Source organism: Magnolia sinica, chromosome 17 (genome assembly GCF_029962835.1).
Source record: "Magnolia sinica isolate HGM2019 chromosome 17, MsV1, whole genome shotgun sequence".
NCBI lineage: Eukaryota > Viridiplantae > Streptophyta > Magnoliopsida > Magnoliales > Magnoliaceae > Magnolia > Magnolia sinica.
The window spans coordinates 67,893,594-67,916,249 of NC_080589.1; the positions used below are offsets into that span (position 1 = coordinate 67,893,594).

The window sequence follows — 22,656 nt, forward strand, 5'->3', positions numbered from 1 at the left end:
CATTCAAAGTTCATGTCAGGTCCATCTGAAGCCTGGATCGGGCTGACTTAGCAGTAAGTTATTTTGAGTTTGTACAAGTGGGCCATGATTCGGTAATCCTAACCGTTAATATGATGGGAATCTAGATAGCCAATGCACGAGAAGTGCGGCAGATTGGACGATCCTTGCCATAAAATCTGTGTCCATCATTTGCTTGAATGTCAAACGTTGCCACATTTTCTTTCTCAACTGTTTATTTTTCAGGCCACCCATTCCATCGCGAGATTTTTGGTGCATGGGCCATCTGCACTGGGGCCTGTCACATTAATGCTTTGGATCACTGAGTGTTGTCCCAATGCCAGGCTGAATAATTTCACTGGGCTAGGGCCAACCCAACCCGAAAATTGATTTATTTATTTTTTAATCGAAATTTCAACTTGATTGTTCCGGTGATCAAGTGGGCGAAACATGCACCAGGAAATCGATGGTCTACATCCAAAATGCATGGGTGGCTTAATCAAGGATTAGAATGCCATATTTGTAGGATAGTAAGACATACATGACATTAGTGGAATTAATTGATACTCTGGCAATACATGACACTTGATACGCAAACACTCATAAATGATGCACACGGTGGCTAACGCACCACTTAAGTTGTCAAACCACCATCGCAAAGTCACCATCTCGAGCAATCCTAGCCTTTGATTCACGGACACTTGTTGACAAAATCAACTCGATCCAAAGCTCAGGTGGGCCACAGCACAGCCAACAAGTTAGGAGAGATGCCCACCCTTAATTTTCACTGGGCCTACACACCGATCCATAGCTCAAGTGGTAGATTGAGTGACCATAACCTCGTTCCAACACAGGTCTCGGTATGGATTCCCAAATGGAGTAAAAAAGAGATTTTCACTGGGGCCCACCTGAGTCGCAAAAACGCCTGGCCTGACACTTCGACCAGGCCAAATGAAGGATCTGAATCGCCTAGCATATACACAAAACAGTGATATCCCCAAGCAAATCAGCAGTGGGTCCCCTCCCTACTTGTTCTCTCTGCTGTGGTCCTGTTATTCAGATCAAGCTGATTTTTGGGCCCCAAGGGGAAAATGACATAACGCATCAGATCAACGGTTGGATATCATCCATATGTCTCGTGGGCCCCACATCAACCCGTAGCCCTGTGCTATAGGTACCACACAGGAGCACGCCCCTTGCATGCCACGTATGCAATTTCTGTAATTTCCAAGTGCGTGCGCATGGATATCATCTATCACACCGCCAGAGTATCAAAGTTCCTTTTCTGTCCATTTCTCTCATACAAGGTGGCCCACCTGATGAGTGGAACTCATATTTGGCCCAGGGCATGATCACGAAGCCCCATGCTGGATTAATAGGAATTATAAAATCCTCACCGTCTGTTGTGTGATCCAGACCATTGGTTAGGACCCACCATGGATGAGAAAGGCCCAGAAAATGTCCTTAATAAATCAACACTCCCTACCCTACACAACATGTGCCAGCATGGCAGACCCATACCAAATCAAATCCATCCACCAGAGGTTTATCACTATGTAGATGCACTAGCTGAAGAATCCGCTCCATGCACTAAAACAGGTGGCCCACGGTCCACAAATAAAATACACGGCTGAACAAAAATTGGCCGAAATTCTTTAAGCCTCCAAATGTTTCTGACATCGTGACCAACCTACTAGGTGGACCAACCTGATTTTTGGATGAGAACATCTTCCCAGTGGGACCCACCTGATGAATGGCTTGGATATTGCTCCTGTCTGCAACGTTGCAACTCAGAGGATCACAGCAAAGTGTAACTCGTAATTAGCTGCCAATGTTAGGAAAATAATCTCAAGCAAAGAACGACATTTATGCCCTAGCATGATTGATAAAAATTGTTACAAGTCGAAGGATAAAGTGGGGAATTCACATTGCCAGATTTGCAAGACAGCATCAACGGCTATATGCTGAAGTGGGCCTTTCGGGGATGTGCTGAGGCCATTGAAATGAGGGGTTCTTGCCTGTGAAAAAGGAATTTTTGGGTCAGTTCCAAAACAATTGCTATAAGAACTTTGGTGAGCCTGCATTGCATTGCGACTTGGACTGACCGATTGGTTTGGTTCTGAGTCGTCCTGACTCGACCAAGTTCAGCCTATTTCACTGCTTACTCATGATGCTGAACCCAGTCAAGACTCGATTAACCCCAAGTCGATTTGGACAGAGTCGCATCCGATGGAGTCTGGTGGGTCACACTTGGGCACTGACAGAGCAACACCCAATAATAGGGTCAGGCCTGTACAATGGTGGGACCCATCTGATGCACGGGTCTTACATTCAAACCCCATGTGCAGCCAATGATAGTGGTTTCATAGAATGAATTTAAAAAGAAAAAAATAGAAAGACAAGGGTATTATTACCTAAAGAGCTTGATTGTGATCACATTCATCGGTAGCACTGCCCTCAATGTGAATGGATAGAGCTCCAAGCCACAAGCAGGATGAGATCCACGTGATTGTCATGGTGGCAGCATTCAGAGCCACAGAAGCACATGATGCTTGCTGCTGGATTTAGACGGCCACAGAAGCATATACGCTTATCCCAAAATATCATTCCGGGTCAATCACTCCAGGTCAATCACTTCTGAGTCAGCAAAGATGACGGAAAAATAAATAAATAAAATTATGGCCATTCTTTGCCATTCCTCAATGACCCACTCATTCACCATAGATGTGATAGAGACACAGGTCAAACTATGGGTCCCCTTGTGGATGGAGCATATATCCTGAAAATCAAAGATGAAGCAATAATAACCATATGACGCTTGCTAAATGTCAATTTGAATGCCACTGATTGGATGGGTAGGATGGTTCTGAAATCCACAAAAGGCCCCATGATTCCGACCGTCTGGATTGGCATGCATGTATGCTGCATCATCTATAGTCTATAGAGGATGAATCATTACTAGTTAAAAAATGGAAGAAAATGTACACAGTGCTCCGACCAATCACAATATGGAGAATGACGAAGAAATGATACATTCTAGTAACTCTGTTTTCAGTCCAGGAAATTGGAAGTTGCTAAAAGAGAAGGGGCGTGCTCCGGCATTATTGGTACTACGTAAGCTTAAGGTGATACCAGGCAAATGTTGAGCCCATGCAACGTATTCACACCATCCAACCTGTCTATCAGATAGGCCACCTCAGAAAACCTCTAGGACCCAAAACTCAGCCTGATCCAAAACTTGGGCCACAGTAAAGAGAAAAAACTTGGAGGTAATGCCCACCACTGAATTTCACAGGGCATACATGATTTCACTAAACAGCCTGAGTTTTGTTGCGACCCTTTATCGGGACTGAATGAAGGGTCTGAACAGCCTTGGTTATATATAAGCAACATGTTGGGCCTCCCACCCTAATCAATGGTGGGCATTCCCACTCAATATGTTCCCTGTCCTGTGGCCAATTCGAGATTTGGATTGAACTCATTTTTTGGCTCTGGAGGTTTTCTGAGGTGATGTATCATATGTACAGATTGGATTCCGTGAATAGATCACTAGGACCCACATCTTTCTGGTACCACCATAAGCTCATGGTGGTACCGGTACTGTTGGAGCTCACCCTAAAAGAGGGGCCAAGGGAGAGTGGGATCATAAAAAAGAATCGGGAAAAAAAAAAAGAAGCAAGCAATCAGGGATGTTGTTGAAAGAAAGCGTGCAGTGGGAAACCAAGCACTAAATGAATTCAAGGAATTGCAAAAGAAAAAAAAAAGGCAATAGAGCTCTGTGTGTGCATGTGTTTCTATTTTTCATGGGGCAAGGCTTTGATGATGATGATCAAAGATGCAAAAGAGACTGCCATGGCCGGTTCCAAGAGCCTGGTAAAAGAGGAAGGTTGGCGTCTGGCAAAAAGCCGGCCACAAAAACATTTGCCAATCAGCCATTCTAAGGCCAAACCCAAATTGCTGGGAGAAAGGCTAAAATGATAGCGATCAAAACAGACTTGAAAGTGACCCATCGAAGGACCCAGTTCGAATCAAAGAACTGATATTCAGCTGCTTGTGCTTCCATTTCCAATACACTCGTTCTCAAGGGACATTTCGGAATCTGATGAATAGCTTGGACTCCCGCACTTCATTGAACTCATACCCCTTTCAAAGAAGACGAAGAATCTTTGGAAACACTCGCATAATTCGCCTTTACGAACGAAAACCGTGCAGCCTCGACAACGTAGAGTGATCTTCCACATTTTGCCGGTCCTCAATGATCCGTGCAGGTAATTTTGGCAGTTCGAAAGAAAAGACCCTCTTGAAAAATTCATATGATGCAAAAAATATAGCTCCTTGTGACATATACATAGCCAACCTCGGAGTCAATCCCCTGCCATCACAAAAACAAAGGGCATCACACACTAGAAAGCACAGAAGAGGGTATTGCAGTTCAAATTTAAATTAGGGAGGGAACCAAGCTACCATGTGCCCAAGTTGTCCACCGATTTGTCTGACTAGGTTATTTGACTCAGCAACTCAGTGAGTTGGCACCAAAAACAAAACAAAATGTCTTCCGATTTCTTTTAAGAACCCACATATGAATCGGCCAAGTTGGTTTGTCTATGTGCGTTGGCATTCTTTGAAGTAAAAAAACTTGTTATATCTTGTCAACTTAAAGAAGCAGAAGTTGAGGAGATTTTGCTTCTCGACCCAATATTTTTATTTTTATTTTTTATGATGATAGATACATATGTTGATAGATAAGCTGGAATTAAGCCCATGACCTCATGGTCTTCAACTTATCCACTGTACAGGAGGTATACATACAAAGCAGGACCACCCAAATAGTGGGCCCCATTGTGCATGGAGCATGGCCCAACGGGGAGTTACTGATCCTCCAGCTGTGTATGACAGTTGATATGTAGGCAGTCAAAAACTGTATGCAAGGTGTACATTACCTCAAATTAAACTGACTAAGTTGGGGAAATCACTGTCGCAAAGTCTCAGTCCCATAGTCTGATTGGCTGAACAACCCTAACCTCTGATACACAGCAACTCATTTGTTGAAATAAAACAAATCAGTTATTTCCAATCTTACCCATCCAATAAATGTCCACCATTCTGATACAATCAAATATGCGCAACTTTTGGTCAATGATACATCTAAACTTGGACACAGTTGGGACAGTTTAATTTGAATTACTGGTATTCCATGCATGCAATTTCTAAGTAATAACTGCCAGAGTATTGAAGTATTTCTCTAGCCCAAAAGACACTTAAGCAGACAATTGCAACTTCATAATTAACAAGCATCAAATGGACAGTTAAAAAGAAACTGTCAGCAGTTTCAAGAGTTCAAAACAGAGTTAATATTGCATAATCAAAATGATTTTCGGGTCATGCTCCATCCACAGTGAGGCTCATGGTTTCGCACTCCAAATCAGCAAGCCGTATCTCACATGTGCAGCTGATGAATTGCAAGAGACACAAGTGGCATTCAGCAACAGAGGAAAGCACCCACGCCTAAATTATATAACAGAATCAATATCTAACTTATAAAATCATGAAACTATCCTGAGGTAGTGTTCGATATTTCTTTTTTCCTTTTATCTCCTAAATGTTTGTTTAAATCTCCCCCTATTCCTACTTGAAGGAGAACTTTGATACTCTAGTGGAGTATGATGGTTGATACATATACACAAAAAGATTGTATGTGCATGTAAGTAATTCAAATTAAACCACCCAAACTGTGAGCCACAATTTAGACAGGTCATAAAACCCAAGACCACGCTCATATGATAATTTAACTGGCCAATTGGCAGAAACTTAGTGGATGGTTGATATGTGTCGAAGGACTATGATAAATGGCCGTGATCATGTGTGGCCCACCTTGGTGGGTGATGACTCCCTCCCTCCCTCAGGATTGTCTAGTGATCTGATTTTGGATCAGGATGTATCTACAGTGGATCCCACTATTTGGGCAGTTTTAAATGGAATTAATGCCTGGCAAGTATTTAATTTCTGAGTCCCTGCACATCAACTGCCATACTCTACCACAGTATCAAACAACTGCCCTTGTAATTATATGTGCATCTTGCATTGAAGAAAATAAAAAATTTTACAAATCTTGTTCAAGACCCTAGAGAGAGAGAGAGAGAGAGAGAGAGAGAGAGAGAGATGGGATGCCATACCTGTAGAGACCTTTCAGCCCTTCACGCTTGGCTATTTCTTGAAGGGCATGAAGAACACCATCATAATGTTTGAGCGATCCTGGAATCTGTTGAAACAAAAACTTGCTGGTAACATAGAATGCATCCTTCTAATGATATACTATCAAACATCAACATAAAACATTTACACAATCAAGAAAAAATCATGACAGTGTAATGTTATAATTCGTAAATAAGGATGCCTATGTTTTATGCGGTCTTTTTTAAGTCAAATTGGATTGTAAAATTGCAAGATGATTGAAGTCGCAAATTGTAGTAGGATTTTTCTTATCTTCCACACAAATTATTTTTTTTTAAAAAAAAACCAAAATGATATTAAACAATCTTTAAAAAGGATAATAAATTATTCATTATTTTATCATTGCCACATCATAATACCTAGATAATTGGAGAATATATTACTACAACACAATTTTTTACGCTATTTTTCCCCGAGTACGAGGGGCATTTCCAGTTGGATCCAGCGCAATGAAATGGTCGATCTGCCGATGGAGGGGGACCTTATTTCCTTGGTCGAATGGTCAGCAGAACACAGCCATGTTCTGTATCGACAGATTCCTGGTATCTGTGGAGTGGATAGGAAAACTCCCTATTTCCAAGCAAGTGGGTCTGCCGAGGCCTGTGTCCGATCACAGACCGATCCTTCTCAATGCCGATGAAAATACTTGGGGTCCGTGACCTTTCTACTTCGAATTAGCCTGGCTGGAAGTGGAAGGTTTTCATCAATTAATCAAGGACTGGTGGGCCTCTTTCAAAGTGCAGGGCTTTGCTGGTTTCATCCTTGGTCAGAAACTGCACCTATTGAAGAAAAAGTTGGATGTCTGGGAGAAAGAGTAATACAAAAGCAGAGTGTGGTCAAGACAGCGGTCATTGCTTTTGTCAAAGAATTCTTTGAGAGCAGTAGATTATCTAAAGAGATGGGGGCCACTTTTGTCACTATTATTCCAAAGATTGAGGGGGCGGAAAACATCAAAGATTTCAGGCCCATCAGTCTGATCGGCAGCCCTTATAAGATCGTGGCAAAGATTCTTGCTACCAGATTCCAAGAAGCACTCCTGTCTATTATTGCTGAAAATCAGAGCATGTTCATGTTTGGCCACCCGATTCTGGATGGTGGATTTGTTGCTCACGAATGCATTAATTCATTTCATCGAGCACGTAAACCGGGGGTGGTCTGCAAACTTGATCTTGAGAAAGCGTACAATCATGTGGACTCGGATTTCCTGGACTACATGTTGGGAAGGTTTGGTTGCGATCGGATTTTGAGGGCTTGGATAAGGGAATGCATCTCATTGGCTCACTTCTCTATTCTGGTAAATGGATCTCCAAAAGGCTTTTTCAAGGGTTTGAGGGGTCTGCGGCAGGGCGATCCGCAGTCCCCTTTTCTATTCGTTGTGGTTGCGGAAGCTCTCGGGGGAATGCTTTCGAAAGGGCAGGAGTTGGGTCTATTCTGTGGCTTTTTGGTTTCTACCTCGGGACCGGTGACCACCCATCTTCAATTTGTGAACGACACTATTTTTTTTTGCGAAGTGAACCAAAGTATGATTGACAACCTGAGAAAGGCCATCAAATGTTTTGAATTGGTCTTGGGGCCGAAGGTTAACTCCATGAAGTGCGAATTACTTGGGATCCATTTGGCGGAGGAGGATGTTCGTTGATACTCAGGCATCTTTGGGTGTTGACCTGGGTCATTCCCTTCGTTTTATAGCTGGGAACCACCGATACATGATTACCAAGTACCGACAGGGCTCACATGCCAGCATGGTCCAGCCCCACATTGCATCTTACTATAACCATTGCACTATACCTGTGAGACCCCAGTCCCTTGTAACATAGCCGAAGCGCGCACTTGTCTCGATCGGCCCTTACACAACACCCTTGAGCACTTAGAACCGGACCATAGTGAGTTATCTCGAATGACCTTGAAACCTTTGTTATGTCGACCACGGCATCGCTGCGGTCGCAACGATGAAAACCGTGCATCAATCCGATACCTGAGTACAAAGAAATGTGCATTTGATCAAATCCATAAACAATTTATGCACATGCGTGGGGCTCACCTAAGTGGGCCATGCCTAGAACGTTCTCCCAAGCAATCATTTCCCTCCCTTTTGTAATCATTACACATCTTTATTACACTTAAAGAAAACATCCACATTCATTGCAATTAATAAATAATAATAATAATTTAAAAAAATGTTGCAATAGTGGCTAGCCATTCCCCTCCCCTCTTCCCCACGTCATCCCTCCCTCTCTCCCATTTCTACATTTAATGAAAAAAAAAAAAAATTAAAAATGGAAAGAGAGATGTGAAAGAGAGAGAGGTACCTCCTCTTCTTCCACTCCTCTTTCTGCCTTTCCTTGTGCACACCCACCCCATCTCCCTGAGATAGAGAGGGGGTGGAGTAATCTTGGTGGGCCATCAACCCCATCCCTTCCACCATCAAATTCATCCTTCAATCTCAGCCATCCATCTTGATCACCAAGGTGAGTACACCACCTCCACTCTTTCTTTCTAAGTTTTCTTTCTTGATTATTTGGGTGATTACTCATGATCGTGATCTAATGATGGCAATGATAAAGTGGGACTCATTGACCATAGGCCTCACAGTTGCACTTGGATGCAATCCAAACCTTTCACGGGGTTACACACCCTTAGATGAAGGGAGTATACAAAAATCAGCTTGTTCTGAATTCTTTGTGGGACTCATTGATCGTGGGCCCCATCGTAATATTTATTAGCCATCCAAACAGTCATCCAGACCCACATAAAGGGACCACACAACTTTCATCTTGTTCCAATGTAATGTTGGGCCTCAAGTGGATGATCTACTCCGTCTACCATCTTGGCCAGTTCGAATGGGATCCAATAGGATCTGACTGGGACTGGTTGGGATGAACAGGGAGCCTGTGATGGGCCTTGAAATGTTTCAACATCTATGAATTGTTTCCCTCCGTACAGCCCACTCCAAGATATGATGTCTCATATGTCGGCCCATGGCCTAAAATGATATGGAGAAGCCGGTGGACGATGTGGATTAAATACATATATCATGATGGGTCCCATGAGTGGGGCCCCTTCCTTGCCCAAAGAGAGTTCTCACATTGCTGGGCAGTATCGCCTAGCACATGATATATGTAATTTTATTTTTTTCTTATTTTTTGTTTACTGTTGAATGGGGCCACAATGAAATGATCCACTCCGTACATCTTGTCGATCATCTCGCAGAAGACTTAAGGAGTCCAATCTTGGATGGGTTCCACTTCCTAAAAACATCACGGTGGGCCTGAAATGTTTCAATAGTGGGTGCCACTATCACCATTGTTTTCTATGATGTGGCCTACTCAAGCTCTTGATATGGCTTATCATTGGACCTATGGCCTAAATTGGCATGGTGAAACAGGTGGACGGTGCAGATTCTAAATGGTGGGTCCCAAGAGTGGGACCACCTCTCCTTGCCCAAAAGGACTTCCGCCACCCTCACATTGGTAGTAATGCCACGCACGTAAAACCATTTTTTTCCTCTTTTTTTTTTGTTCTTTTGCATTTTCCATTGATTGGGGCCCACATTGAAATGATCCACTCCGTTCACCTTTTCTCCCAGCTTGCCATGGACTCAAAGAGTCCTGACTAAGGCCATTTTGATCCCATGCACAAATCACAGTGGACCTTTGAAAGTTTTAACAGTGGGAGTCATTATCACCACTAATTTCTATGGTGTGGTCCTCCAGACATCTGTATTGTCTTCATTTTTCGGCCAATGGCTTGAAATAGGTTGGAGAAATTGATGGACGGTATGGATCAAACATATACGTTATGGTGGGACCCAAGAGTGGAGGTCCCACTCTCCCTTCATTCCTGGCCTGGGTTTCTGGACATTGGACATGGTCCCCTCTCTCTCTCTCTCTCTCTCTCTCTCTCTCTCTCTCTCTCACTTTTTGTTATTGTTATTATTATTTTATGAGGTTGTTAGAGTGTGCTCTGGGCTAGTTTAATGTGGACATTTTTGTCCGCATTGTTCATTGGTGTCGCCCACCTGAAATTTGGTTCTATTCAGTATTCGGGCTACTGGCCCAAGATGGAATGGAAAAATAGACGGACAACATGGATGGAACACATGCATCATGGTGGGTCCAGCAGTGGGTCCCACCTCCTTTCTCTTTTCTTTCCTTAAAACAGCAGAAGTGGATGCGTCGGCTGCAATGCTTATCTTTTTCTTCATTTATACATAAATATTTATATTGCTATATTATGGTACGTGATGGGATGACCACCTCAGTGGGGTCTAGCAATTGAACGTTCTTAACGACGAATAGACACCGCAGTGGGTCTCGAAATTAGAACTAGCTGAAAGTTGTGTGGTCCCTTCATCTAGGTATAGATGAATGTTTGGACGTGTTGGATGGCCAATAAATATTACGATGGTGTGGTCCCTTCATCTCGGTTCAACATTTGCTGGTGTAACCCGATCTCGGCTCACTCTCAGTTGCTCTCTTGGCATGGGGTTCGAATGAGTAAAGCTAGACGAAGCATCTGGAGGATGGTGATCCTTGCAATTTGGTGATCAGTTTGGGAGGAGAGGAACAACAAATGTATCGTCTTCGGTCAAAAATGTTTGGCTTAGGGCTAAAAATCTTATTTTCGAATGGGCGTGTAATGTAAAAGGGTTGTCTCAGGACAAACTCTTGTTTCTTGGTTGTTAGGTTCCCTGCTATCTCAGCAGGGTCCTTTCCTTTTTTCTTTCTTTTAATATAATCCTCAGTTATCTGTAAAAATAAAAAATAAATATTACGATGAGGCCCACGATTAATGAGTCCCACAAAGAATTCAGAACAAGCTGATTTTTTTATACTCCCTTCATCCAAGGGTGTGTAACCCCGTGAAGGGTTTGGATTGCATCCAAGTGCAACCGTGGGGCCTATGGTCAATGAGTCTCACTTTATCATTGTCATCATTAGATCATGATTATGAGTAATTACTCAAATAATCAAAAAAGAAAACTTAGAAAGAAAGAGTGGAGGTGGTGTGCTCACCTTGGTGATCAAGATGAATGGTTGAGATGGAATGATGAAGTTGATGGTGGAAGGGATGGGGTTGATGGCCCACCAAGATTACTCCACCCCCTCTCTATCTCATGGAAATGGGGTGGGCATGCACAAGGAAAGGAAGAAAGAGGAGTGGAAGAAGAGGAGGTGCCTCTCTCTTTCACATCTCTCTTTCCATTTTTATTTTTTTCATTTAATGTAGAAATGGGGGAGAGGGAGGGATGACGTGGGGAAGAGGGGAGGGGGAATGGCTAGCCATTATTGCAACATTATTTTATTATTATTTTCTATTCTTTTTTATTAATTGAAATGAATGTGGATGTTTTCTTTAAGTGTAATAAAGAGGTGTAATGATTATAAAAGGGAGGGAAATGGTTGCTTGGGAGAACGTTCTAGGCATGGCCTGCTTAGGTGGGCCCCACTCGTATGCATAAATTGTTTATGGATTTAATCAAATGCGCATATCTTTGTGCTCGGGTATCGGATTGATGCACGGTTTTCATCGTTGCGACCGCAACGACGCCGTGGTTGACATAACAAAGGTTTCAAGGTCATTCAAGATAACTCATTGTGGTCCGGTTCTAAGTGCTTAAGGGTGTTATGTAAGGGCCGATCAAGACGAGTGCACGCTTTGGCTATGTTACAAGGGACCACGGTCTCACATTCTACCCTCCTTACAAAAATTTCGTCCTCGAAATTTCCAAAAGCGAACTCACCATATTACTTGTAACCAATCACCAATATCATTAAACATGCCTGCCAGGGTGCTAAGTATAGAGTCTCTAAGTTTCCAGTTGGGATCCCTATTTTTAGCTGAGTTCTCAAGTAGGGAATCCTGGATTCACATCTCTAAGTTCTTTCAATCAGGGATCCTAGTTAGAACTAAGTTCTCACAGCTGGGATCATAGTTTCAAAATATTCTAAGTTCTTTTTAAACTGATTACTGCCCACAGGTAATCCCAAGCTCATGCTCTGATACCACAATACCCAAAAGGGGAATTTGCAAACACTTGATATCTAGAGCAAGTAGTGCCAGACAAACCTGGACTGTTCACCTACAATGCATTGCATGTTAACCTCACATGCAATGGACGCACATGATCCAATGTCTCACATCTACAACAACTGGCCATGAAGAACCGTTGGCAAAACAAGGAAAACAGAATTTCATTGTTTCTGCCCAATTACACTGATAATTTCAATTCGACTAGATGGTGCATCCAAATGCAGCAAAATAACAGAAGGAAAGCTTTTGATAATTCCTCTAAAATCATTAAATGGTGCCATAAAATTATCAAAAATGATAATGGGCAGCAAGATGTCAGCTGTCAGCCTGTCACTACAAAGCAAGCCAAGGCAAGGCATTCATTGAGTGCTTGTAAAAGAAGATACATGTGATATTTGCCACATTTACTGAATGAAAGAAATCAGATTTTGTTGAAAAGCATGAAAGAAATCAGATATTTGCAAACACACCTGTGTCTGTAATCTTGTCTTCACCACATCAAATGGAGTTGTAAACAATGCTGCAGTAGATGCGGCAACGCCCCCACACACTAGCTGCAAGTAAAGTACATCAACTCAGATAACATTCCCAACTAAATATGGTAAACAGCACTCGTTAACTCATCCCAAACTGTGGTATTATCATCATCTAAGCCTTATCCCAACTAATTGGGGTCTGATACATGAATACTTTTCCGCCGTTTCACTCTATCAAGGGCCAAAACTTCAGTTAGAATCCAAACTGTGGTATAAAATTAGCACATTATCATATTGACCTGATCTTCAACAGATTATGGTATGTACCCAAAAAAAAAAAAAAAACCAAAACCCCAAAATTGATACGTCTATGTTTGTTGGCTTTAGAAAGTTTATACCATGTCGTGAACTTATGCAAGTACTTGACATGTAACTTGTAGTGCGAAACCCACCCAAAGACAGTTCCAACTCCGATTTGGGGCAGCATAAACCTGCTCCAGCCATCTTGAACCCCAAACCCCATCTACTGATGCCTTGGCAAGGTAAAGAATGAAAAATGAAAAGAAGAAGAAGAAAGAAAGAAAGGTAGAAAAAATAAATGAAGAAGCTAAATTACTGTATAAATTTTCACCATTTAGGCAAAGTGAGTGAGTGTGTGTGCGTGTGTGTTGGGGGGTGGGGGTTCTCTCTCTCCTTTTATTCTATAAGCCTACAGGCACACTTCCAGAATCTTGTGTCCCTACCATCAGAAGTCAAAGTGCACTCTCCAAATTCCTTTCAAAGGTTTGGGGTCCAAACTGCCTGATTTCCTTACCTATTGAGGCAATGGCTAACAAGGATTCCTTTGGCTGGGGATAAACTGCACAGGGTAGAAAAGTCCATGGCATTTCTGTCGCTAGGCTCGCTAAACCACAGATCCTCTCAAAGCTAGCTTAAGTAACAAAAGGTATTATTGCATGACCTTGCGCAACAAAAGTGTTTCATCTAAAAGCTACTTTCGTCAAACCATTAATATATGAATTTTGAACTGAATGCAGTCTGTTCAGAAAAAGCAACATCACATAGCTTATGAAGAATAGAGTCATGCTAAAAAGGCTCTGATTAAAGAAAATAAGATTACTAAAGTAAGGGAAATGACCACAGAAAACGAACCGTTTGTAACGTGTTAGGAGCATTAGATTGTTGTGATGATAACATCCATTGCTTCAGGCTTTCATAGGTGTAGAACTGGAAAACAACAAAAAAAAAAAAAGGGAAAAATGGATTATGAATCAAACTACCTCATAAGGCGAACAAACAATGTTGAACAAAACAGATAGGTAAAGCTGAAAAAACTCAAAGTTGAAGAACAAGCCCTTGGCTATGACATCCCATCATGAGCCAAACAAAGTAGCATTTGTTATGTACGAAAATAAGCTTTATATATGTATATATTCTCTAAATTTGAAGAGAAGGCCTAAACTATAACGACCCCATATGAGGCGTAGCATTTGTTATGTAAGAACAAGATGTTGATTTTTTTAAAAAAAAGGACCTTGATAATAGAGTGTGGAATATTCCTACAAAGAACTGCACCCCACCCAGCATATAGTGAAGCCAAACCACCCCTTTCAAGGATTCCAACCAAAGCAGTCCTGCAAAGACATTTTTTTAAATGTAAGTTCTGCATGAATGGAGCACGATAATGTGAAGACACATCATAACAATGTCCAATGACAGCAACAAAAAATCTGATACAGTAAAAAATTACAGCAATGCAGGTGCCAATACATGAATATAACATCAAACACTGCTACAAAAATGTAAGCAATTTTAGTTAAACCCATCATCGAAGCAAAGAGGGCAGACACGAGAAGTATACCAGCAGTTCTGATAGTGTGAACCAACTTGCATCTGCTGCTTAATACGCTCACTTGGGGTAAAAATAAATGAAGTAGCAATACTTGCACATCCTCCTGCTGTGCAATGTGCAAAAGAATGGTACTCCTGCACGGAAAAAAACAGGTGAAGGCTCCTAAATGCGAGCAAAACAGACACTTGTTATGACAGAAGGACCATCAGAAAACTCAACATGCAAGATCACCTTTGGCAAGAGAGGCAACATCGCTCCCTTAATTGATTCATATGTGAAGGTGTAAACCGCAGAAATTGGTGCTGAAGAAGCAATATTGCTCGCAATTCCACGGTATAGACCTGTTATACCTGTAATCAAAATCTCCAGTTATTTTGACATGCTACATTAGGCATTCATGATAAACTGGTGGATAGGACTGCTACCAAATCATGTTGCAGAAACGAACACGACCTTCCTATTCTCATCTCAATCATGTTTTGCTGAGGAAAAGGCAGGGAACAGAAACCCATTTAATGTGGGATTCCATTTTTCTTTCCACCACAAAGACCAAGCACATTAAGTACGTTTGTGAATCATCACTGATAGCAATTTGGCATTACTCCCAAATGCCACCTTTGATTTGAACATCTCAAAAACCTACATTAGTTACTCCCCCCATTTTAAAAGCCACATGTAATCTATCTCTACATTCTCAATACGCATCAGCAATAAATAAAAAACAGCCCTAGTGATACTTGCCTCTTTCAGATATAATTGATCCGAATACTCGACCAATGGAGTTTTGATCCATGCTACGAGCTTGAATGACAGTCTTGACGGTATCTACGGGATGTAAACAAAGGCTAACAAATGTTCCAGCCAACGCTCCGGCGATGGCATGTCTTTGCTTGGCAACAACATTAGTTGGTTTATTCTGCATTGATAAGCTAAGCTCTGTTGGAGGATCATCCTCAAGGACAAGCCCCTTGAATTGTCTTTCGCCATCACCACGTGTATCTTTATCCTCAGAGACAGATGATTCTTCTGAACTTTCAACAACTGTAGAATAAGATGAAGCCAAACATTTGATATGGTAATCTGAGTAAAGACCCGAACATGGAGCCCTTGAAATGGCATAAGCTTCCACATTTGCAACGGGTCCTGGTGAGTACGATGTAGAAAGTGAACTAGCAAGTTGCCGCATGTTTTCTATGGGTTCTGCATTTTCACCACCAAGACAATCTTTACACTTCGTTAAATTGGGAAGATCATTAGATTTACAATCCATATTTCCAGAAAGGGTGATGTCAGCTGGGGGAGTTTTATTTTCTGAAGCAATGGTTTCAGCTGGTTTTGTGCAATCAATCCGGGTGAACTTTACCAGATCTTTCAAACCATTAAATGGGTTTTCAAATATGCATCCGTATATCCTTCCCACATCATAACAAAACCCTACACTTTCCAGCACATCTGTCCTCCGCAATTCCACATGTGCATCGGAGTTTGCAGCACGCGTATATCTCCACAATGAAGAAATATTACTATCATGCCTGCTGCATGGTTCAAGCACTGACATCCTCTGAATTGCTTTAAGATGCTCCAAGTTTGAGTTAACCTTGTAAGGGAAAAATCTAGAAGACTTAGAACCAGCGTGAAAATATTCAATGTAACAGTTGGATGCCTTGATTATCGCATCATCAGAAAAACATACGACGTTCTCAGTCTCGCAAACATCATTCTCTTTCACGTTTGGCTTGGACTGGAAAATAACGTAAGGCTGATTAAGACTGTTCCATATTCCCCCAACTGCCGAAATGAATTCGGAAGTACTCAGCATGTTTTTAGAAGACTTCGGTGCAGATTGTTTACTACATTCTGGCCGAAAATCAGAGCGTGTGCGGGCATCTTCTTCCTTTCCAACATCAGCAAGCTCAAAGGATGCAAACTCAAGTGGGACACGCCTATATTTGATTGACGGTTGATTGGTACAAGACTTCCGGCCCTGGGCAGCCATTTCTTGCGAGTCGTTCAAGATTTACTCCCTTGTATCAGTAGAAAGCATAGGAAAATCGTGACCACAAAGCAGCTGCATCCATGGTTAGAGATAAAAGACCAATGTCATATTTCTACATACAAATACAACATTAGAATGAAATCGACTTGGTAAAGCATAGCTTTCATATCTCAGTTGGTTAGAGCACCCGTTTAGTAAGTGGGAGGTCTTGAGTTCGAATCTCAATGGCAACAATTGGAGTTTGCTGACCCCGATTAATTGGGATAAGGGATGATGATGATGAGACATGGTAAAGCATAATTTAATCAGAGTACTAAAACTGTGTTGTGTTTGGATGTACAGCAAGATCATCGGGACAGGATCTCTTAGCCAACAAGGTAGGCTTGGCATTTGGGGTGACCAGTCCTCAAATTAGTGGGTTCTGTTTTACCACCCCAAATTACACATGACATGCATATGGGAAGGTCCCAAAAACATAGCCTCCTGTGCCAGCCTTGGAAACAGAGAACTTCCAAAAGTAGCCTATTTATCAATCTCTCATGCATACACCGACAAACATTTGCTACAGGACCTTGTCCTGATACCTTCCTAGAGTTGGTTGCCAATCATTCAAGCATTATTTCACATCAAGATTGTTTGGGACAAGGGTATGACATATGTAGTGAACAGGATAAAATGGGGCACATTGGAGTGGCCTAGTTTCTTTGGGGGAACCAAAGGCTTGTTAGGGTCTGTTCGGGAAATAAATCAGTTTCGGTGGATATGGTGCTTTCTGCTGTTTGTATTACAAACAGAAGCTGTGGAAATCAATTGCCATTATTACAATCCTTCTTAGCCAACTCAATGTGCCGCACCACTAATATCCCTATTTACATGGGTAAAGGAAACTGAGATGGTTCCCTTCATTGCCCTAACTTCCTCTATCCATCTGGAGAACCACCATCTGTAATCAACAAAAAGCAAACCCCATCCGGTAGTATTATCCAAATATCCTTCGATTAAAGTAAATGGAGTATGAAGATGGATGAGCTCAAGCATTGCATACCAAATGGCCCAAACTTCCACCTCATTGGAATTTGTCCTCCCAAATGAACCTACAAAACCCCGCGAACAACGCCACTAATCCCGGCTGGGCCCGGGTTCCCCTTAGAACTTCCGTCAAAGTTGAGCTTCCACATACATTTGGAATCGAGACCAAGAACAACTAATAGACTGACTAATTTATCTTCTATAACCTCCAACCAGCCTCTTCTCGAGGGATCCCTAGAGACACTCTTGAAATGTCCTTTAAAATCAAATCCCAAGAAACAAGCCGTTCTCTTACCCTGTTAACCACCTGAAGAATGCATTGATCGACATTCCTAATATCCCGATTATTTCTGCTCTCTCTACAAAGAACACCAAACCACACGGAGAACTTCCACAACATGCTCTCCTCTTTCACATCAAGATCATTTGAAAAGTTGATGATTATGATGATGGTGATGGTGGTGACAACTTTTATTTGTTTATTTATTTATTTTGAAAGGTTGTTGTTGTTGTTGATGATGATGATGATGATAAACACACACACACACACACACACACACACACACACACACACACACATCAACAAAGCAGGATCCATCAATCAGACACTAAACATTCTGGCCGGAACCAACCAAAATAAACAGGTGAAACAACAAGCAGCAACCGATTGTGAATTGTATATTTCGTTAGTAGATTAGGTTCCAATATAAACGCTTCAACCATTTTTACCGAACAAAATGATTTGACTACTCAGGCAGAGTCGGTACGACTTGCAAGAAACAGATTCGGAACAAAAATTAAGTTCGTAATTTCTGGAATTAGATAATGGCTCCATTTCAAAATATGCCATGTTCAAAAATTGAAGGGTGCCATTGGTTGCACCAAATATCATGGAATTTCATGATATTTTGCATCAAATTAGAATGATTAATCAAGAAATATAATGAAATTTCATGCTATTTTGTGCAACCAAACACACCCGAAAACTCTATTAATGCCTGTTTGGATGCTTGTAAGTTGGGTAAAATGTAAGTGACTTACAGGCAATGTTCAAATTATCTCTGATATTATCTTCACTTGTAAGTCACTTACAGGCAAACGTGAGAAGCCATTTCCCTGTAAGTGACTTACAGGTCCAACATTAGGATTTTTGAAAAGAGGGGAAGGGGGAGAAATGCACCAACAACCTACTTGCAATCGGCTACAATCCACTTCCTTGTAAGTGACTTACGGGCCCAACGTTCGGATTTTTGAAAAGAGGGGAAGGGGGGAGAAATGCTAGGGTTACAAGCTTCTTTTTTTCTTTCTTTTGAATCGAGCCCGATTCGATGAGGCCGTGACAATGGGGCCCACCTTATGTATTGATGTATCCACACCGCCCATCAGTTCTGCAATATCGTTTTAGGGATTGGGCCAAAAAATGAGGCAAATCCAAATCTCGGGTGGGTCACATCATAGGAAACAATGGTGATTGAACGTCCACCATCAAAGACTACATAGGGCCCATCGCTATGCTTATTTGCCACCCAATCCGTTGATAAGGTCACACATACGTAGATGAAGGGAAAACATAAATATACGCTCGATCCAGCTCTTGTATCCCACAAGAAATTCTATTGGTGGGCATTCAATTACCATTGTTTCTTGTGGTGTGGGCCGTGTGGCCCATCTAAGATTTGGATCTTCTTTCTTTCTTTCTTTCTTTTCTTTTTCTTCTTATTCTTCTTTTTCTTCAGGACATGCCTCACACTGAACTGATGAAACATACATCAAGGCGGGTCCCACGGTCCAATTCATAATGGTGGACCATTGCTCTTTATATTTTTTAAATCTTTTTATTTAACTATTGCCCATTAACGTGGACCATTTTTATTTTATTAAACCATCTTGTGTGCGGTCCATCCCATTGAGGGCCCTGCACACAAGAATCCTTGTTGTTTGATTATTTGCATTCATTGTTGATTTGTTACGTTTTTTGTATTATTATTATGTGATTTGGGTTACTATTTGTTAGTATCTGATATGTATCTTATTGTGGGCCACAATTTTTTGCATTAATATGTATGTTGCTAAATGTTGAGATATATTGATTGGAATTAAAATTCATTTTCATTTAATTTCTTATTGTTACACAATTAATTAGATTTGAGGATAGATGTTGTTCCTTATCTATTTCTGATATGTGGGAATATTTGATTATTTGGTGGGCCCCGGAAGTTATACAGTGATCAGGCTCTATTCAGGCTTTCAGGATTGGCATTGAGTGAGAAAGCCGAGTTGCTTCCAACAATTTGAATCATATACGATCCAACTCTATAAATGAGTTGTCGTCAACATCTAATTCTGGAGTTTTGGCTGATCTAATGTCTTCAATGGCCTCGAAAGAATCCATAGTCTCTTTGTGGGATGTTTCTTCAGTATGTTGCAATATTTTCTCATAGTTGTTCTTCTTGTTGTAAATACAGCAAAGAACCCAATCATCTAACTGCAACAAAAAGATTTCTCAATGAGCCCAATTAAAATTTTCTCATAGTTTCCTTTCAATTCTTATATTGAGTTATTGCTCTATATTATAGGTATTTTGAATCTGCGGGCCCACTTTTATGGTCAACTTGATGATTGGTCTGGCTTAAAAATTGGCTTGAATATCTATCTAGATGGGCCTAACAAAATTGTATATTTGGTGTCAAGCTGTTTTTTTTACTGTAATTATAAGATTTTAGAATGATTCCCTACGCTAAACTTGGTTCGATGTGAATGTACAACTTACCTTTAAGTAACTTACAGGTTACCCAAATGAAAAAAAACTAACTTACTTGTTTACCCGTAAGTGACTTACAGGTTACAAACAAACAAGATTACTTGTAAGTGACTTTCACATGTAAGTGACTTGCCCGTAAGTGACTTACAACTTATAGAACTTACAGGCAATCCAAACAGACCCTTAATAATCATGATTGTATCAAAACTACCAAATGTGCTGCTTCTAAGTTCAAACCCATTTCACGAAGCCAAAAGCATTTCTAATACACCCCCAATAGAAGGATAAATCAATTCGAGTAGTGAGATACATGCATTCCAACATTCGTTTGAGAGAGAGAGAAAATCAGTTCAGAAAATCCATTTACCTACTGATCTCCCCTTACTTATTTTATTTGTTCTTCCCCAGATCCATGCCAATGCAGCAATCCGATCAGCGCTACCTGACCACTGCCAATATCAAACAACTCTCGAGCAGATTACATTCCCGACACAGAAAAACCATGAAAACAACTATCGGTAAAAAAAAAAAATAATCATAATAATAATTTATTTTTATTTTTTTAAAAAACAATCATAAGGCTCCTGGGGCGCACCCATTGGTCAGAATTGTCCGATGGGTGGGCCCGCACTGTCAATCAAAAACCCAATCAGGCAGACCCTGAGGCGCATACCCAACGACTGGCAACATTCAGATTGCATTTCCAACAAAGCAAAACTATGCAAATTGGTCAAGTACTCGATCGTATTGCTTGTGGGGCGCATCCATGGTGGTCAGAATCTTCTGGCGAGCGGGCCCCACTGTTGATCAAAATTCAATCAGACAGACAATGAGGCCCATATCCAATGATCGGAACCGTTCCTCAGGCGGGCTTCGCTGTGGATGTGACAGTGGGAAGAAAATCTAGCCGTCAGATGATCCAATGGATCCCAACATGATCCACGCACGAAAGGCCAATTCATCAGAATATTCGTCGAAATTATCCATTAATATTAGTAACAATTTGCAATTTTCCAGCCCCAAATGAGTGAAATAATGAAAATACAAGCATAAATCCAAAACGGGATTTCCGCGTCGGGATTCCCGCCCACCACAATGCACTAGAAAAATCTGAATTTCTACCCCAAAAAAAATGCATTCTTCATAATCGAAATCTGTGAAAGGGGCAAAATGGGAATTCTACTTTTTTGGCAGAAGGGCAAAACGGAAATGTGTTTGAGAACGGGCGAGAAGGAGGATTTGAAATCAAGGGTTTAAGGGAGGACACCTGGCGAGATCTGACTGGTTGAACGGATGAAGAAGCTCCACGTGGATACATCCGCGATTCATTGCGGCAGAGACACACTCGCTAGAAGAAGATTAGGGTTTTTGAGGGGTTTAAAGGAGGGGAGACGATGGGAGAACAGATTCTACACAGACGGAAGAAACGCGACTGCTACTTGCGAGAATAGAATCCCGGAATTCGACTCTCCGCACGCGTGCCAATTTGTCACGTGTGTCTGACAATCTGGTAGCCTATCAATCTGGACCATCCAACTGGTTACACCTACTGTGGATAGAAAATGTTTCGGGAATATACAACAGTGGTCTCCAAATAGACGGTTGGAAATGAAATAGATTACAGTCAGTAAATGAATGAACAGACCTGATCATGCATTACTCATGACGTGTCGTGCAGACTGGTGGCTTTATCCGGTTCAGTTGTAAGTGGTGGGATGATTCATCAGTACAAGCTTTTCTCTTTCACTCATGCTATGAATATTACGTTGTTTTGGAGCTCATTCATCATATCAATCTAAGGGCTTGTTTGGTTTACCGTTTACTTAAGTAATTTGTGATAAATAGATAATAATTATTCACATTCATAAATTCGTGTAGGTGGTTGGTTTGAGGTTGACTACTTAATTAAATCCAAGGCAGAGAAGAATAAGTTATATAAATTTATGGGGTTTATGGTGATGTATTTGTTTCATCACCTCTTTATGACCATCGACAAATCGAGTTAGAGCGTGGCCAGTAGATACGGAAATAGAGAAAGCATATCGTAAGTTTTGAGAGCCAAAGTCATGAGTTTAAGGAGTTGTTTTGGTTTAAACACTAAACATATTCAATTATTTATGGAGTAGATCGATGTTTAGTTTCAAGAGTGGAGGGAGCCAGGCGCATCAGTTCATATTCCCCTTAGGGAAGTGAATATATTCGATCTGAGTATGTTGGCGAAGGAGGTGGGTTTGGTGGATAGAACCAAAGGACATTGTTCATATGTTTTATTCGCAGAAGC

The 22,656-nt window shown here is 41.3% G+C and overlaps 1 protein-coding gene across 1 annotated transcript; it reads right to left on the bottom strand.

The window, feature by feature from the left end:
• Positions 1–1,438: 1,438 nt before the first annotated feature.
• Positions 1,439–21,613, bottom strand: LOC131231961 (uncharacterized). The gene is made up of 11 exons (XM_058228387.1): positions 21,049–21,613; positions 20,743–20,824; positions 15,331–16,657; positions 14,821–14,939; positions 14,599–14,723; positions 14,272–14,371; positions 13,890–13,964; positions 12,732–12,815; positions 6,171–6,256; positions 2,412–4,369; positions 1,439–2,015 (listed from the first exon to the last, which is right to left on the bottom strand). The coding sequence occupies exons 3-10, from the start codon at positions 16,583–16,585 to the stop codon at positions 4,189–4,191; spliced, it is 2,025 nt and encodes a 674-aa protein (XP_058084370.1). The 5' UTR covers positions 16,586–16,657; positions 20,743–20,824; positions 21,049–21,613; the 3' UTR covers positions 1,439–2,015; positions 2,412–4,188.
• Positions 21,614–22,656: the final 1,043 nt, after the last annotated feature.

Coding starts and splice junctions, on each gene's coding strand:
- LOC131231961 (XM_058228387.1), bottom strand. CDS start 16,585: ATGGCTGCCCAGGGCCGGAAGTCTTGTACCAATCAACCGTCAATCAAA. Junction 13,965..14,271: donor TTCCACACTCTATTATCAAG/GTCCTTTTTTTT, acceptor GTTGTTTTCCAG/TTCTACACCTATGAAAGCCT. Junction 4,370..6,170: donor GGGCTGAAAGGTCTCTACAG/GTATGGCATCCC, acceptor TTGTGATGGCAG/GGGATTGACTCCGAGGTTGG.